Source organism: Parambassis ranga, chromosome 13, assembly GCF_900634625.1.
Source record: "Parambassis ranga chromosome 13, fParRan2.1, whole genome shotgun sequence".
In the NCBI taxonomy this organism is placed as follows: Eukaryota; Metazoa; Chordata; class Actinopteri; family Ambassidae; genus Parambassis; species Parambassis ranga.
Genome location: NC_041033.1, coordinates 23,887,328 through 23,905,685, shown reverse-complemented (window position 1 = coordinate 23,905,685; position 18,358 = coordinate 23,887,328). Strand labels below are relative to the sequence as shown.

The following is an 18,358-nucleotide window of genomic DNA, read 5'->3' as shown; positions in this document are numbered from 1 at the left end:
TCTCTGTGTCCGTCTCTCCCTGCAGCTCTCTTTAACCTGATCCCCGTGGGTCTGAGGGTCGTGGCGATCCAGGGAGTGAAGGCTGCCCTCTACGTGGCCATGAACGCAGAGGGATTCCTCTACACATCAGTAAGACCTGCTCTCAGTGTTTGACTTTGTCCTCGAGGTCGATAATATTTAATATTTTATCTCCAGACTGAAGAGTTCAGTGTGGCTGTGACGACACACTCGGCTCACAGGAAGGAAACACATGAGAGGAAGAGTCATCATTTATTCAGCTGAGCGCTTCAAAATATTCAAACAACATCAGTTGGACTGTTTTTAGTGCCGGCTCTGGACCTGAGGGCCCCCCTTTAATTATATGGATCCTACAGCTGCAGCGTCTGAAATAAAGAAACACTTTGGGGTCTGTTGGGTGCTGTGAAGAAGAGTGTGTGCACATCATCACATCCTGGCTTTATCCTCTGCACCTAGAAAACACCCACAATCCTTTGCAAGCGGCCCACAAAATGTCCCCACTGCATGTGTCCCTTCACAGTAAAATAACTGAACCGAGCTCTGCTGGGGCTTTTATTTTGAAAAAGGGAAGTGTTTGGGTCAGCTTCAGTGTGTTGTGTTTAAAGACCCTTCGTGTCCTCTGAGCACTCAGATCAGACCTGGCTCTGGTGGTTAGCAGCAGTGTGGTGCGTTCAGGTGCTGCTGCAGGGGTCGGAGACAAGCCGCTCCCCTTCAGAGTAAAAAGACTGAAAACATCCTGACCCCAGATCCGGTTACCGAGCGCCTCATCTAGTGTCATCTTCCTTCAGGGTATTTCAGACCGTCACAGGATCCAACGGATCCGGCTTTAAGACCCACACCTGACGGAGCTGCTCCACCCAGGACTGTGAGGGGCAGAGAGAACAATGAAAGCAGCTCACGGAGCACAGATACAGCTGCTCCACCTCACCGAGTCCATCTGGCATCCATTATTCATGTCTGCTCCTTCCATCGAAGTGCTCTTCACTGAGAGCACGGCACCACAGAGGAGGAGGAGGGTGGAGGACTTATTAACCCTTTGATTCATGGTTTTTATAGCTCTACTGTCAGTGACTCCTCTGCGTTTCTGAATATGAATATTGATAATAAGTTATGGCGTCACTCTTTCATGGTGGCGTGGTGTCTGCTGCCCTCTGTTGGCTCGGACATGCAGGAACCTGGCAGCACCGTCAGCCTGTGTGTTTAAGGCTCTTCCTGCTCAGTGTCTGGATTCTGTTCTTGTTTCGGGCTCTAGTCTTGAGGAGCAGTTTTAGCAGGTTTAGCATCAGGTCTTCTTCCTGGTTTGTTTTTAGGTCAGTGTCTCCAACTGTCTCCTTATATACAGACGATGTCTGAGTTTATATCCTAAACGTCCTCACAGCGGCCTCAGGTTTGGAACACAGCTCCTTTTCCTGTGTGTAGGTGGAGTTTATAGTTTATATCAGAGCTGGTCGGCCATGTTGACATGTGTGAGCAGTGGGTCGGTAAACCAGAGTGAAACAGGAGGTTGTTCTGCTCTGATTGGCTCACTGTGACCACCTGTTATGTCCCGGGGCGCGCACACACGCACACACACACACACACACACACACCTGTTATATGGGGTTAAATTAGGCCTCCTGTCAGCAGAACATGCCCGGACAGTTGGAGCAGCACTGTCCCTTTCAGTGTGTGATGGTGTGTGTCCTCACAGCTCACGGTGTTGTGTGTCTGCACAGTTAATGTGTGTTGATGGTGATTTGTAGTGTTACTGCAGCTCACATCCTGCAGGCATCAGAAGGTTTTACGTTTCTCTAGAATCCAACATTTTGATTGGACAAAAACAAACCGTCCTCTTTCAAAATAAAAGCCCCCACATCATGTTCTCTGTGTGTTTGTGTGTCAGGATGTGTTCACAGCAGAGTGTAAGTTCAAGGAGTCGGTGTTTGAGAACTACTACGTCATCTACTCGTCCACACTGTACCGGCAGCACGAGTCCGGCCGCGCCTGGTTCCTGGGCCTCAACAAGGACGGGGTCATCATGAAGGGAAACCGCGTGAAGAAAACCAAACCCTGCTCACACTTCGTCCCCAGACCCATCGAAGGTGAGACACACACACACCTGCTTCAGACGGCGCTCAAGAGACGGAGCCGAGCTTTAGTTCAGTTCTAATAAAGCTCAGCTTAACACATGTTCAGAGAGCACCTCCAGGTCCAGGAGTAGGGGGTCCAGGGCTAGTTGTTGTGTCAGTGTGACGCTCCGTGTGGAGCTCAGAGGTCGTCCAGCAGGAACTTCCTCTGAGGACAAGGTGAAGCTCTAATATCACAGACGGAGGTTTAACAGGAAACATGAAGCTCCGTCTCTGCTTTCAGAGCCTCCCCCTCCTCCCCCCTCCTCCCCCATCCTCATTTAAAAATATCTGTCTATCACCTTCCTCCATCTCCTCCTCTTCCTCCATGTCCTTCACACCCCCTCCTCTCCTCCAGTGTCTCCACACAGAGTTCAGAGTTTGGTCTAATCCCACTTTTCTGTCCCCCCCTGCAGTCTGCATGTACAAGGAGCCGTCGATGCACGAGCTGGAGGAGAAGCTGCTCAAGTCCTCGCGGAGCCCAACGATGAACAGCGAGGAGCGGGCGAGGAGCCTGGAGCGGCAGCAGCAGCAGGAGGAGGAGACCACAGAGCAGGAGGGGTCATAGCCTGGAGCGCCCCCCGCAGGAGGAGGAGGAGAACTCCCATTGTAACACTCCCTCTGTTCAACAAACCACACCGACGACGACAACAACCGCCATGACGACGGCGAGGAAAACAAAGAAAAAAGAAGCTAAAACCGTGGGAAACATCTTCTTGCTCGTGATGAAGTATTTTAAATCAAACGGGGGAGGGGCAAGGGGGCGGGGCTTGTTTGGGGAAAATTCAGGACGTTGATGATGATGATTTACATTTTATGCAAAAAGCCCTGCTGAAACGGCGACGGGAGGCTAGCACACCACCACATGTAATCATCACCATCATCATCTTCATGTCACGATGAAGACAAGATGATCGAGCGAGCGCTGAGAACTCCAAAGCTTTAAGCCATGTAGAACCTTCACTTTCATTTCCTAATGAATGCAAAGACTGTCGCACTTTCAACACGCCGCGCTTCTTCCTCTTCCTCTTCCTCTTCCTCTTCCTCTTCCTCTCCTCTGTGTTGTTCTGTCCAGTCAGGATGAGGAGACGTTCTGTGTCAGCTGCTGTGTTCTTTAGTTTTCGGGGAGCTGCTGTGGGTTTGGTTGCAGACACTGCCAGAGAGGGAGGGACCTGTGGAGGAAACAGACGCCCCCTTCCTGTCATTGGCCAGCAGCCTTCAGGTGGAGCTCCTAGCTTGCAGTCTGCAGAAAGCCTCCATAAAGTAATCAGATTACCTGTTGACTGGGGAGGACAGACCTGAAAGACAAACTTCAGATCAAAGAAGACGAGGACGGACGTCAGTTTACAGTAAATGTGCTGACAGTGGAACAGGAAGTGGACGGACTCTGTCACTGCAGCTGTCCACAGCTCCTGTAGGGGGCGCTCTGCAGACAGTCTGATGAGCAGCAGTGATCAGTGATGTCATCAGAGGTCAGTCAGGTCAGTATTGATCCTGTATCAGAGCTGAATGTGAACAGCCTGATGTCCTCTGGTCTCTCTGACAGCTGAAGCTGAGTTAGCCCATCAAACACTAGCATGCTGCTAACGGCTGCTGATTGGTCAGTTCGGCTGCCTTCATTCTGTCTGCAGAGCGCCGCCTGTGGGACAGGAGGTTCAGACAGTGAGTTCTGTCCATATAGAAATTATGACTCCTCGCAGGACAGAGACACGTCCCCTTCATGATGAGCCGGAGACGTTTTTCATAGTTTTTCATGAAAGTAACTCTTAAAAACGTCCCTGAATGTCCCTCAGCTGTTTCCTGTCTGGTCCTCGGGTCCTCCTCAGAGTAATAACGATGTTCACTGAATCATTCTGAAACATCGGAGCTCCACCTGAAAACTGCAGCAGGAATGTGACGTCTGCGTGTGCTGCCTTCAGGGTCGGGGCATTGTGTGTAGGAGGCAGCCATATTGCATGATGTAATCTCCAACAGTGTGGTGACGCCTGACGTTTGGGGGTTTTGGGGACGTTCGGAGATGAATGTGTAACTGATCCGCTCTGAACAGGACTGACCGACAGCCAGGACTCTGTGACGATGCGATGAGGATTTCTAAGCATGCTCTCACAGCCTAAAGTCTTGTGGTTGTGATGCATTCAGGTGCCCTGATTTGTGCACTGTTACAGGCATTAGAAAGGCCACACCCCCTTTCAGTTCACTGGCCAATCACACACCAGAGAACAGTCCCACCAGAGGCAGCCCCTGGTCAGTGTTACTGCTCCCTGATCGGCTGATTATTGACGAATTGATTTCTTTATGTACAAACAGAAAGTGATGCATGTGATTACATATCGATCAGTTTGTTTTATTGATGGGCACACACAGTGTTTTTTGCTAAATCTCCACTTGCTTGAACTGAAATGAGAAATAATGTTTGTGTCATATATTGATCTTTGATTGACAGGTTTGCTGATTGATTACGATGCTTTGCCTCGTCAGTAAGTCATGACGCTGAAACCATGGAAACCACCTGCAGTGTCTGACCCAGGCGAACATTGGCAGCAGCCTGTGTTAGCGCCCCCACATGGCTGTGAACGCTCTGGTCATGATGTGTTCAGGAAACCTGGGAATTCTGTAGCAGGAGGCGACAGTGACGTCATGCTAAAAATCCAGCAGAAAGCTGCGTTAAAGAGCGTCTCTGTTGGGTAAAGTGGACGTCCCCGTCCTCTCCTGGTTTGACTTCCTGGTCCGTGATGCGTTCAGGTGTCAGCTGACGGGAGGACATGGTAGCCTGTTTAACACTGCCCTGCTTCGTTCAGGTGAAGAGCACTGCCCTGAAAACTCCGACCTCAGCTGAACTAATGACCTTTCACTTGGAAAACACTTCCTGCTGTCTTTCAAAGTAAAAGCCTGCAGATATTTTAGTGATCCAGTTTGAGAGCCTTTGCATTGAAGGTAACAGGAAGTGTTTTAGATGGATCATCAGGACTTCCTGTTTGAACATCAGACTGAGTCGCTGCACTGCCCTCTCCAAACCTTCTCCTACTTGAACCCTTTACTCCTCTCAACAGTTACCGGCAGATTTTCCCAAAAACGCCTCAACGTTTACAAAACGAGCCAGTCAGCTGACAGGAAGGCGCCGTCAGGTCACTGCCTTCAGAGATTCTCTCCAGAAATCAGAGCAAACACTGAGACACAGTGTGAGGCATAAAGTCATAAATGTGCAGACTGTCCTCGAATGCAGCACAGACTGGATGATTTTGGGACTCCGCCTCCTCCCGTCAGCTGACAGGAAATAAAAACAGATGTTTGTAGCTTGAAGCATTTTCACTCTGATCATTAAAGAATGTGCATGTGGACGAAATATAACTGTTAGCACTGTTAGCCAACACGCTGCTGCTCCTGCCGCCATTTTGAATCCAGAGATGAAGAAAGGGGGCGGGGTCAGGGTGGGCGGGGCTGAAGAGTTTGGCTGATTTTTACATTGTTGTATTTTTGTTGTTGAAGATGGAATGATGAAGGACAAAGAATGAACCAATCACAATCCACCGTACTGCCTCTGAGAACGTCTTCCAGTTTGGACCAACAGGAGCTGAAACACGAGCGTCCGGTCCAGACGGGCTGCCTTCAGGGCCACACAGGAGCGAGCTCCTCAGTTTGTCCTCATCATCACTGATCATTCAGAACTGTGATTGATCAGGTGGATCAATCTGTCACCTCTGGTTTTAATTTTGAAATTAAAAACGGTTAATCCAAACAGACCGAGACTCAAAACCGAAGATAATATTTTAAATTGATGTAGAAAAGTTTTTAAAAGTCTCCTCCGGACCTCTAATAATAAATGTGTACAAATCAAAACAATTGATCAGAAAATATCTGCGAACGTCTGAACTGTGTCTGCAGCATTAACTTCAGATGTTCTGACATATTTTCTGGATCTGGATCCTCTGTGATCACAGGACGGGGTCAGCCTGGTCCTGCGGCCCCTGAAGGCAGCATCAGTCTGGTGGTCGAAGTAGAATACATAGAGAGGACACCCTGCCGTGGACGTCTGTGATGTCAGAGACACTCGGCCTGCAGGAGGCACCGCTGACATCTGTCTGACGCAGAGTGATGATGTCATTACCGAGTGACAGAGCTGGGAGGACGAGCTGTCGCCATGTTGAAACGTTTCTGGGTCTTTCTTTGTGTTTGCTGATGTTTGCACCTTTTCTGAGACACCTTCATATAACGCATCATATATTAGAAAAACGTCATCGCCAACACGCAGCAGGATGAAAAAGATGAAAAATTAAAAAAGTATGAAACCTCAGTCTGACCCGCCTGTCATTCATGACTCAATGTGAAATAATTATTGAACAACAGCAGCTGAGATCTGAGCGTTACACACATGTTGTATCACATGTAAACAAAGGAGGTTTGGATCTGACCAATCAGAGTCCAGTCAGGAAGTGCTGTCAGTTCTGACCAATCAGAGGCCAGTCAGGAGGTGCTGTCAGTGTCTGTTGCTTCATGAAGACTTGTTTCAGTCAGTGACTTTGTGCTCATGTTGTCCTCTATGCTGCAGCCTTTAAAGTAGTGCAGAGGAAATCTGACTGAGTTTCAAAATAAAGTTCCTGCCGGCAGCTGATCTGTGATGAGGCTTCTTCAAAACTCTCTGTTCCTCCTGAAGGTAAAAGGAGCTGCAGCACAGACACACAAAACACAGAGAGCTTCATCACCTTTAACCAGCAGAGACACAACCACACTGCACCATCTCAACACAACAAAACACAACACACAGTGAGCTGATGCTGATGGTGGAAACTCTGAGTGACCCTGAATGCAGCTCAGCTGATGAGGAGGTAAGTGAAGGCACCACTATTGTACCAGGATCAAAGCTAATGATCAGTGAGGTCATCAATACATGTGACAGTGATGATCTGCACTGATCAGTGGATTGTTGTGTCACATGTTCATTATTGTGTGAAACCAGGAAGCAAACGATGAAAACAAAACAATCCTCTGAGGAAAGATTCAGGCTTTTATTGTGAAAATCTCAGACAGCATCATTCACTGCAGTGTGTCCAAAGATCCAGCAGAGGGCGCCCACCGAGCACACATGGCCTCTGCTGCACCTTAGAGTCAGTCCAGGACAGGTGTAGAGAACAGGTCAGTGTGATGGAGCAGCAGCATGTGACAGACCCAGCATCACAACATCACAGTTTAAACACATCTGACCTCTGACCTGGAAGACCGGATACACTTTGATCTGTTTAACCTTTGATACGATTTGACTGCTGCTTCACAGTGTGTGTGTGTGTTTCCTGATAAAGGTGTGTTCTCAGTCAAACTGGTTTGTGTGCGTTCCAGGTGAGATAATCAGGTGGTATCAGGTGAGTCCTCATTGACTCTGAGTGTGGAAACTGTGAGGACGCTATGGACCCTGTGAGGACACTGTGACGTCTCTGTGAGGGTCTGGATCCTGGTGAAGGTAACAGGTGTGGACAGAGAGGAGTAAAGGTGGAGCAGACATGTTGTGTGAGTGAATGAAAGACGTCTGCAGTTTGAGCTCCATCTGCTGACAGAGCTCTGATTGAACTGTCCTCTGAAGACTGTCAGTGTCTGTCTGTCCTCTGAAGACTGTCAGTGTGTGTCTGTCCTCTGAAGACTGTCAGTGTCTGTCTGTCCTCTGAAGTCTGTCAGTGTCTGTCTGTCCTCTGAAGTCTCAGTATCTGTCTGTCCTCTGAGATCTCTGTTAGTGTCTGTCTGTCCTCTGAAGACTGTCAGTGTCTGTCTGTCCTCTGAAGTCTCAGTCAGTGTCTCTGTTCTCTGAAGTCTCAGTTAGTGTCTGTCCTCTGAAGTCTCAGTATCTGTCTGTCCTCTGAGATCTCTGTCAGTGTCTGTCTGTCCTCTGAAGTCTCAGTCAGTGTCTGTCTGTCCTCTGAAGTCTCAGTCAGTGTCTGTCTGTCTCAGGCATCCTCTTTGTTGTCACAGGTTGTCCACATCAGCTCACTGTTTGCTGTCCCTGCAGTCACATGTTGGACTTTAGTCCTCTGTGTCCTGAGGGTCCAGCTGAACCTTTAACAGTGTCTCTGCTGCTTTGAAGCGTCTCTGAGCAGCTCTCAGATTTCCTGTCCTTCATCTCTGGATGACGTTGACACTGTGCAGAGCTCTGATTGGTCCCTTCAGGTCCCTCATAGTGTCTCTGCTGTGCTTTCAGGTTGTGTGGGTCCTCCTGTGCTGTGATTGGACGGAGCTCGGCCTGATCCTTCCTGTATGTGGAGCTGACGGTCAGGTTGGGTCGGAGCTGCTGAAGATGAAGGTGTTGGTGCTGTGTGTGATCCTCCTGCAGGGTAAGAGGAGCTTCCTCAGCCTCACGGCTTCTTCCTGTCTCAGTCTGATCAGCAGGACCACCTGTCCCTCACTGATACTGTTCCACCTGTTTCAGAGCTGCTCTTTGGTCTAGTATTTGCTGATGTTGTTGAGTTGTGTTTGTAGCATGTATCATCATGTGTTTGTGCCTTCAGCACATATCAAACATTTGATGCTTCATCCAGAGGCTGAGCTGCACGTTAAACACTGCTGTCTGTCTCACCTGAGGACAGACCAGTAAGGGCACAAGAGGTCAGCTGCTCAGATGGACCGTCTCTCTGTCTCTGTGCCCTCACAGGGTCCCAGCATGTCTCAGCTGTGGAGCTGTATGAGGGGGACTCTGTCCTGCTGCCCTGTGACTTTTACACTTTTGACCTGGAGGACCCCACAGTGGTGTGGAGCCGTGAAGACCTCTGTCCTTCAACCGTCCACCAGCGTCAGCTGGCAGGAGACGAGCTGATGGAGCAGAACCAGGCTTACAGGGGACGAACGTCCATGAACGCTGACGCTCTGGAGGATTCTGAAGACCTGACCCTGAACTTGACCAACCTCAAACTGTCTGACAGCGGCACCTACACCTGCACCATCAGAGACGCACAGATAGGACAGAGGAGAGTAACTGACGTACAGCTGCAGGTCAAAGGTCAGCAACACACCACAACACCTGCTGTAGATCCAGGTCATAGCAAAGCAAAATTTCAGATGAGATCTTGTTTGTGTCACTATTACGTCTCCTAGATATAAATGAGCACCAGTGGTGGAGGAAGTACTGAAGCTTGGTACTTAAGTAAAAGTAGAAGTGCTGCATCAACAAGCCTACTAAAGTAAAAGTCTTAAGTACTTTTAAATGTACTTAAAGTATTCAAAGTAAAAGTACTCACACTGAATATATATGATTGATTTCCAAAGGATGTGAACAGGTTAAAATAATCAAAGTAAAATGGAGCATGTGTAGTTAATGTCCATGTTGAGTCCAGAAGCAGCTGTGGACAGGTCTGTGTGTCATGAGGCAGGCTGTGGGCATCAAGTGAACAGAGAGGCTGCTGATAACAAACAGGCATTCAGCATGTTTACTGTGTCAGTGTTCCTGCTGTAGATTCATGTGATGATTCATGTTCATCACACATTCATGGATGGACCTGTGTTAGCAGACAGCAGCTAACTAGTTAGCTCACTGAGCCAGAGCACCGGCATCATGACTGAGGCTCATTATAGAAACACAGCTGCAGCGTGACACCACCTCCATGCAGAGTCTGACCTCACATCAGTCCACTTGACTTTATTTGACTAGTACTGCACATGAAAACATGGGAGTAAACTAACTTTCCTCTGGTCGCCAGCTAACCTTCACCCAGTTTTTCTCTCTCCAGGCTCGTACCCAAGCCTTCTCCCCGGCACGCCCCCGGGCGCACACACAATCCCTCACACACCATTCACTCTGAGCTGCCTGGCTTACACATACACTAGACACATCTCACAACAGTACCCCCACCATGGATTAGCAATTAATACTAATTCCATCCATCCAAATAACATCAACACATAATCTGGCACACAATCTCTATATCTGTAGGCCTAAGAAAAGAAAATAGAAGAGATAGCTGTGTCCAACATATTACAGGGAGCAAATAAGCAGGTAAGTTGTACTACAAATATTAGTGTCTAGTCAGTGATAAACCTAGCCCATTTAGCAGTGAACAGGTGAGTAAAAAAAAAGGAAATGCATGGACATGTCATTGTCATATATTAAACAAAATACATTGCAACTCCTATTCTCTGGCATCCGGATATAATACTAACTGATAAGTCCCGTAATCCGCAAACAACATACAATCAAACCAAAATAAAGTGCAAGTATAGAAAGCCATTACCTCTTTTTTTTAACAATACACAATGAAAAAGGTACTTATTTTTAGCAACTGCATAGAACATTACAAACAAGACTAGAGTCCAATGTAACTATGAAATCTCTAGTACCCGCATGAGCGGTTATGATTCAGTGACCCAGTCCCCCGTACCAGACTGGTCTTCTGCGCTGACGTGCAGGCTGCAGGGCGCAAGGTCCACCGGCTCATTTATTTCATGTCCGAACATCATGTAGTTAGGTGTAATACCAGTAGCACTGTGCTTGGTCGCCCTGTAGGCCATAACTGCATATGGAATCATCAGGTCCCAATCCCAGTGACAGCGTTCCACAGTAGAGGCCAGGATCTTTTGAATTGAAACGTTCGACCTGCCCATCGGACTGAGGTCTGAATGGCGTAGTGTGGGTTTTCTCAATGCCAAATAGGCGGCACATTTCCTGGAATACTTCTGATTCAAAATTGCGCCCCTGATCGCTGTGCATAGAGTGAGGCATTCCGAAGCGACACACCCATTCAGTTGCAACCACCTGTGCCACTGTCATGGCCTTTTCGTCTGGGATAGGAAACGCTTCAGTCCATTTTGTGAAATATTCCTGTATTACGAGCACATAGCGGTTTTTGCGCTCTGTCTCATTCAGTGGACCCATAATGTCTAGTGCGATGCGCTCCATGGGCGCTCCAACTCTGACAGTTCCCATGGGGGCTTGTGGGGTCTTGTGGGGCCTGGCTCTGCAGGCACAGTCAGCACAAGTCCGGCACCAGAGGGCCACATCTTCTCTCATGTGGTACCAGTAGTATCTGGTCTGAAGTCTGGCTTGGAGTTCTTTGTTAACCCTCCCGGGATTACGGCAAGCTCTGAATTCATCAGCTTCGCCTGGTTTTTTACACTGGCGGTGAGGCGGGCGCACTTAGAGTCGCAGATCAGCAGCGAGGGTGAGGCGTGAAAAAAACATCCGGTCTCTTCACATAAACCCCCCTGAGCCACTCTCCCATTTTCTCCTCATCTCCTCGTTTCTCCTTAACGAAGATTCTTGCTGGAAACTTTTCTTTAGGCAGCATCTTCCTCTTCCATAGGCGGAAGTTTCTGTCCATTACATGGCAACCGAGAACAACAGCGAACGATGACTTCTTGTGCCCCGTGGCCCGTATTGATACCATGCTGGTCCCCAGTATATACACTGCTCAAAAAAACACTCAAAGAACACAATGTAACTCCAAAACAGTCACACTTCTGTCAAATCAGCCTGTCCAGTTAGGATCAACACTGATTGTGAATCAGTTTCAGCTGCTGTTGTGCAAATGGAACAGACAACAGGTGGAAATGAGATGCAATTATCAAGACAACCCCTATAAAGGAGAGGTTCTGCAGGTGCTGACCACAGACCATCTCTCTGCTCTCATCCTTTCTGCCTGATGCTTGCTCACTTTTGCATTTTGTCAGTGCTCTCACCCCTAGAGGTAGCATGAGGCGGTGTCTACAACCACAGAAGTTGCTCAGGTAGTGCAGCTCATCCAGAATGGACCATCAGTGAGAGCTGTGGCAAGAAGGTTTGCTGTGTCTGTCAGCACAGTATCCATAGTGTGAAGGAGATACCAGGAGACAGGCCGGTACACAGGAGACAGGACAGTACACCAGAAGACAGGCCAGCACACCAGAAGACAGGCCAGCACACCAGGAGACAGGCCAGCACACCAGAAGACAGGCCAGCACACCAGGAGACAGGCCAGTACACCAGAAGACAGGACAGTACACCAGAAGACAGGCCAGCACACCAGGAGACAGGCCAGTACACCAGAAGACAGGACAGTACACCAGAAGACAGGCCAGTACACCAGGAGACAGGCCGGTACACCAGGAGACGTGGAGGGGGCCGTAGGAGAGCAACAACCCAGCAGCAGGACCACTACCTCCTCCTTTGTGCAAGGAGGAGCAGGAGGAGCCAGAGCCCTGCAACATGATCTCCAGCAGGACACTAATATGCATGTTTCTGCCAGAAACAGACTCCATGAGGGTGGTATGAGGGCCCGACATCCACAAGTGGGGCTTGTGCTCACAGCCCAACACCGTGCAGGGTGATTGGCAGATTCACCATTGGCGCTCTGTGCTCTTCATAGTTGGGAGCAGGTTCACACTGAGCACATGTGACAGACGTGACAGAGTCTGGAGACGCCGTGGAGAATGTTCTGCTGCCTGCAACATCCTCCAGCATGAGCGGTTTGGTGGTGGGTCAGTGATGGTGTGGGGAGGCATTTCTTTGGAGGCACAGCCCTCCATGTGTTAGGCAGAGGTACCCTGACTGCCATTAGGTATCAGGATGAGATTCTCAGACCCACTGTGAGACCATATGCTGGTGCAGTGGGTCCTGGATTCCTGCATGATGGAGGCATTAATGCTATGGACTGGCCCGCCCGTTCCCCAGACCTGAATCCAATCCAGCAGATCTGGGACATCATGTCTAGTTCCATCCTCCGGGAGTGGACTGATGCTTTAATCCAGGTCTGGGAGGAGATCCCTCAGGAGAGCATTTTCTGCCTCATCAGGAGCATGCCCAGGCATTGTAGGGAGGCCACACACAGTACTGAGCCTCATTCTGATTTTCAACTGGAATATTCCATTAATTGAGATCTAGGAGGTGTTAATTTGGTGTTCCCTTTATTATTTGAGCAGTGTATATACATCATTACAAAATTTGTTGATTTCTTACCAATTTTGAGTTCGAAAAACCTAAACATTTACATTAATAACATTACCACAAACAGTAGTTTTTTAAAATGTATGAACTTTCTACATGTTAACATCTTGCTCATCAATTTAATTAACTTGTTTTCTGACAGTAGTGCAGATATGTAGATGAACACACAGTTGTTTTGGGTTTTTTCTTATTTGACAGAATACACATGTCAGGGTTCGGCAGGAGGAGGACACAAATGCAGAGGCATGGAGCGGTTAAGGCTAACAAAAGCTCCTTTATTCAAAGCCAGGAGGGCAAAACAATACAAAAACCAAAAATCTCACTCAGTGTGGTCAAAGGAAAAGTACAAAATAACTAACTAAAAATCACACTTTGCGTGGCAGAACTAGATTAAGAAAAACAGGCACATGGCGTAAAAAGGCAGGAACAAAAAACATGGCATGAACAAGGCTTCTACCTGGATCACGCCAAGGTCAGGCAGAAGTACATGGGGTAGGTGAGGAACAAGGCATGGCATGGCATGGACAAGACTTAGAAACAAACCCTACACCAGATGAGACGAACTAGCAAAGACAGAGGGGAAGACACAGACTATATACAAAGGGACCAGGGAAGACAACGAAGCACAGGTGGCACACATAGGGCAGGGCTGGTGATCACACAAGGAGGGAAAACACAGGAAGTAAAACACAAGACAATACACAGGGAGGACAGGACTACCAAAGTAAAACAGGAAACACAAGACAAGACTAGACAAGAACTAAATACAGATTAAACTAAAAACCCAAAACAAGGAAACAAAACCAGAACTAAAACACCAGGTCGTGACAACACAGCTAAGCCGTATTGTATAGAGCAGTAAAAGAGAGAAAGTGTAACACATAATAGAGCACATACTAGTTCAATAATCATCTGGCATGTCACGTCTGTCACATGTGCTCAGTGATAAACCATTATTTTATTTTAATTCATTAGTAATTTAATCTACTCTTGATAGGTTGTGTACATCACTTTGGCTGAGCTTGTTGTTTCATAGTGCTCTATAAATAAAGATGGATTGGGGAATGGATTGACAGAAGAAATACAGCCTGTAAAAAATGAGTCCAATGTATTTACTTCAGTTACTATGGAAGAAACAGGCCACCATCGGTGTTCATGTTTCTAAACCGTGTTAGACCAAGCCTGGCCTGTAGGGGGGCAGCAGCATACCACATGGCGTGCAGCCTGCTGGAAACGAAGAAGCAGCAGCAGAAGAAGAAGAAGTTCAAAATGGGAATGTGCGGGAAAGTTCTGGAGAAAAAAAACACAGTGAGTGGAACAGACCACAGACGTGTCCGTTGGTCGTTGACATTACAACTTTTGTTCTGGCTACGCAGAGATTCGGACAGGGAGGAAGCATAATCTGTATTAGTCACGTAATGTTGTTGAAAATGACCGTAAACAGTCTGTACAGTGTATTTTGGTCAGTAAAATAATTGTAGTATCATGGGGATACAGTGCCACCTTGTGGCGGAGTGTGCATTATAAATAGCGTTTGTTTCCTTTCCCCATTGCATTTTTATGGTTTCTCCTGCACGGTAAGACACACGTAGACAGCGGATGTTAGTTGTTTAACTTTACATATTCACATACAGTCAGGAGAAAATAAGTGATTTACCTTGTTCTCACCTCTGTCTGTTTCTTAAACCTTGCTCTGTGGTAGGAACGCTTTGAGCAGAGGAAAAGGACGAGCAATCTGAATTCTGACGTAGAGTTCTTGTTTAAGCTAGCGCCCTTTGGAAGCGGGATGAGGTAACTTTAAACATTTGATTGTTTATGTCTATGTACAACGGGAGTTTGGCATATCTGTGTGTATTGTGTTGTTTATTTTGTATTTGTGTGAAACTGCTGTGTCAGAGTGGTTCGTTGTAAGGTGGAGGTAACTTTAATGGCGTCTGTCCTACAAGTAACTTTAGCTAGCTTCCACGGCATATTAATTTAGGTGCTGTGACTTTAAAATGTTTGAGAACTGCTGTAGGTGTAGTGACCATCGACAAAGAGACTCCGGACTGCGTTTCTATTCAGACCGGAGCCCTGTTAGCTAGCTGTAACAAGAAGAAGCAGATACCAGTACTCCAAGCTGCGCAGTCAACGCTGCGTCTTAACTTTTATTTAGTGTTTGCCAGGAAAATGCTGACAAAACCCATGATGGTCAGAGACTTCAGCAGCCATAGGATTAAGGCTGATACTGCGTCACCATGGGTTAACTAAGGTAATGTTTGCTTTATGGAGAGAGTTATGCTAACGTTAACTAACTGTAACTGATTACTAATGGATATGAAGACGTGCGGCTCAGGTGAAGGTGAGTGAAAAAGCTGTAAACCACAACCATGACCAGATGTTACTGTATAGTCCCAGTCTGAGAAACAGCCTGATCTATAGTAGCTTTGTGAGCTTGTAGATCAGCTATTTTCAATAAATGCCCTAGATTATTAAGAGAGAGAATCTCTTGAGTAGATGATGATTGAATCTTTATTTTTGTATTGTCTACATGCTGCTGCCCTATACTGATAAACCATTATAATGTACTAATGATGTTACCCAAATAAATAACTAAATAAAGTGTTGAACTTCTCAATTTTGAGTATTGTTTGTTTTTACAGTTATTTCTAATTACTACAGATAATTAATCAATTCTCAGTTTGTTCTTGTATGGCTCAGACATCATTCTCCTGAATAGCTTCAGTAAGACATTTAAGAGAAATAATCCAGACATGGAAGAGACTTTGAACACACAATGATGAGATCTCTTTTATGGCTCATATTTCTTAGATTTGTTTCATAGCTGTCTCAGATTTGTCTCATGTGTTCTCATCCAAAATAACAAGACATAATTGAGATCACAGGGATACAATTATAAGGTCTGTTTATCCCACTTCTCAATTATTGCTTAAATGGTTATCTCAACTCAACCTCCTTTGTCTCAGTGATGTCTTTTTTCATTTTACATTTAGGAGCAATAATTGAGAAACAAAAGTTAACAGAATGATACAAATATGAGAAGCTCCAACTGATCTGACAAGATGAGATTGAACAACAGATGAGCAACACATTTTTCCTATGGAAGGTCAGAGGTCAGAGGTCATGCTGTTCTTTGTGTTCCTCCACAGAAAGATTTCCAACCTGGGCCAAAGTCCTTCTGGTCCTTCTGGTCCTGGTCCTGGTCCTGGCTGTCTCTGGTGGTCTCTTGTTTTATTTCCGGCACTATTTCATGTCAGGTGAGTCCCTTTAATCCTACACTACCCACAATGCAGCGGGCTAACATGTGCTGGACTCCACCTGCTGCTTTGCTGTAAAAACTAGACGAAGAGTCAAAAATCTGAGCGGCAGAATCAGCTTCAGAGTTTTAATTGTGTCCTCAAGATGAGACGGCAACCAAACCCAGGTTAGTGTCCTCCTGAAGACACAAAGCAGTGAGTGGACTGTAGTCCTCTCTGGTCCTCCTCCTCTGTAACACCCACTGTTCTTTAAGAACCCCAATGAGCTCACATGGACAGGACCAGGACCTCCAGTTTCAGGACCAGGACCTCCAGTTTCGGTGCATAAAAAGCAATATATAAAAGATATTATACTATAAATATATATATACATACTATACCAGGGGTCGGCAGCCTTCAGCATTAAAAGAACCATTTGGGCTGGTTTCCCACTAAACAGAGCGCACTCGGAGCCGCAAACCCCCAACTACTAATCTACACCTGTTTGACCACTAAATTGAAGGTAATATTAATCTATATATAATATAGATATAGAGTTCTGCTCCTGAACGTCACTGCACAGCGCATCGTATCCATTTCAATTCAATTCAATTCAATTCAATTCAATTCAATTCAATTCAATTCAATTCAGTTTTATTTATATAGCACATTTTACAATCAGGAATTGTCTCAAAGTGCTTCACAGAAACTCAGAGCGTGAGACCCCGAACCCCCCTAAGAGCACTGTGGCAAGGAAAAACTCCCTTTAAGAGGAAGAAACCTTGAGCAGGACCCGTCAACTTAAGGGAGAACCAGTCCTGCTGCTAGTCGGCCGGGTAGAAGAAGAGGGAGACAGGACAGAGAGGATGAAGGAGAGAGAGAGAGAGAGAGGAGCAGACATGACAGCAAGATGAAACAGTGATTATATTGTAATGATATCTATATATATCGTCAGTCCATAAGTAGGAATAGTAATTTGATAGTAATCAAAGCAAAGATGAGCAGCAGGGGCTGATGAAGTCGATGAGCACAGGAGAGATCAGGGACCAGACTGCAGGTCAGTATGCAGGTCTGAGACCTGCAAAGAGAGAGAGAGAGAGCGAGGCACAGAACTAGGAGGAAGACAGTGAACACAGATTATGAGACGATATTGCCCAGAATGAGCCAGACTAAGGAGAGTAGAGGAGAGGTCAGAGGTCATAGGGTGAGAGGGAAACTGCTCAGTGGATCACGTTTGTACCCCCGACAGCTTAGACCTAGAGCAGCATAGCTGTGCTACACAGTAGGTCTAAGGCTAACTGTACACCTTACTAAACAGAAAAGTTTTAAGTCTAGTCTTAAAGGTGGAGGCAGTGTCTGCCTCTCTGACCCAGATTGGTAACTGGTTCCATAATAGCGGTGCCTGATACCTGAAAGCTCGTCCTCCCATTCTACTTCTATGAATCCTAGGAACTACAAGTAAACCTGCACTCAGAGATCTGAGTGTCCTATTAGGAACATATGGTACAATCAGGTCCTGCAGATACAATGGAGCAAGTCCATGAAGAGCCTTGTAGGTTAGAAGAAGGATCTTGAAGTGTATTCTTGAGTCCACTGGGAGCCAGTGAAGAGACGCTAGAACAGGAGAGATATGATCCCTTTGGCTGCTTCCTGTCAGAACTCTAGCTGCTGCGTTCTGGATCAGCTGCAGACTGTTGATGGAGTAATGTGGACATCCTGACAATAAAGAGTTGCAGTAGTCCAGTCTTGAAGTGACAAAAGCATGGATGAGCTTTTCAGCATCACTCTGAGAGAGGATGCTCCTGATCTTAGTAATATTACGCAGGTGAAAGAAAGCGGTCCTGGAGACCTGCTTAATATGAGAGACAAACGACATGTCTTGATCAAAGATAACTCCAAGGTTCCTCACAGTCGTACTGGAGGCCAGAGTAATTCCATCCAGGGAGAAAGTATTATCTGATAAACTAGTTCTGAGATGTTTCGGTCCAAAAACAATGACCTCAGTCTTGTCCGAGTTTAATAGTAAAAAGTTGGAGGACATCCAGTCCTTTATGTCCTTTAGACACGCCTGTAGTCTGACTAGCGGCTCCGTTTCTTCAGGCTTCATG

General features: G+C 46.8%; 1 protein-coding gene and 1 long non-coding RNA gene across 6 annotated transcripts in view; both read left to right on the top strand.

Annotated features, from left to right (window-relative positions):
- LOC114445013 (fibroblast growth factor 12-like) overlaps positions 1 to 6,372 on the top strand; it is a 27,211-nt gene extending 20,839 nt beyond the window's left edge. For all 3 annotated transcript variants that reach the window (XM_028419939.1, XM_028419938.1, XM_028419937.1), the window contains exons 3-5: positions 26 to 129; positions 1,901 to 2,099; positions 2,540 to 6,372. In XM_028419939.1, the coding sequence (XP_028275740.1) occupies positions 26 to 129; positions 1,901 to 2,099; positions 2,540 to 2,691 (455 nt within the window). In that variant the 3' untranslated portion in view covers positions 2,692 to 6,372. The remainder of the gene's footprint in view (positions 1 to 25; positions 130 to 1,900; positions 2,100 to 2,539) is intronic.
- A 1,111-nt stretch (positions 6,373 to 7,483) lies between these two features.
- LOC114445389 (uncharacterized) lies at positions 7,484 to 8,894 on the top strand. 3 transcript variants are annotated; one of them, XR_003671631.1, is made up of 3 exons: positions 7,484 to 7,582; positions 8,305 to 8,437; positions 8,755 to 8,894. It is a non-coding gene; the product is annotated as an uncharacterized LOC114445389 (long non-coding RNA). The 3 variants fall into 3 exon arrangements; XR_003671632.1 differs by having other exon boundaries at positions 7,485 to 7,575; XR_003671633.1 differs by having other exon boundaries at positions 7,513 to 7,622.
- Positions 8,895 to 18,358: the final 9,464 nt, after the last annotated feature.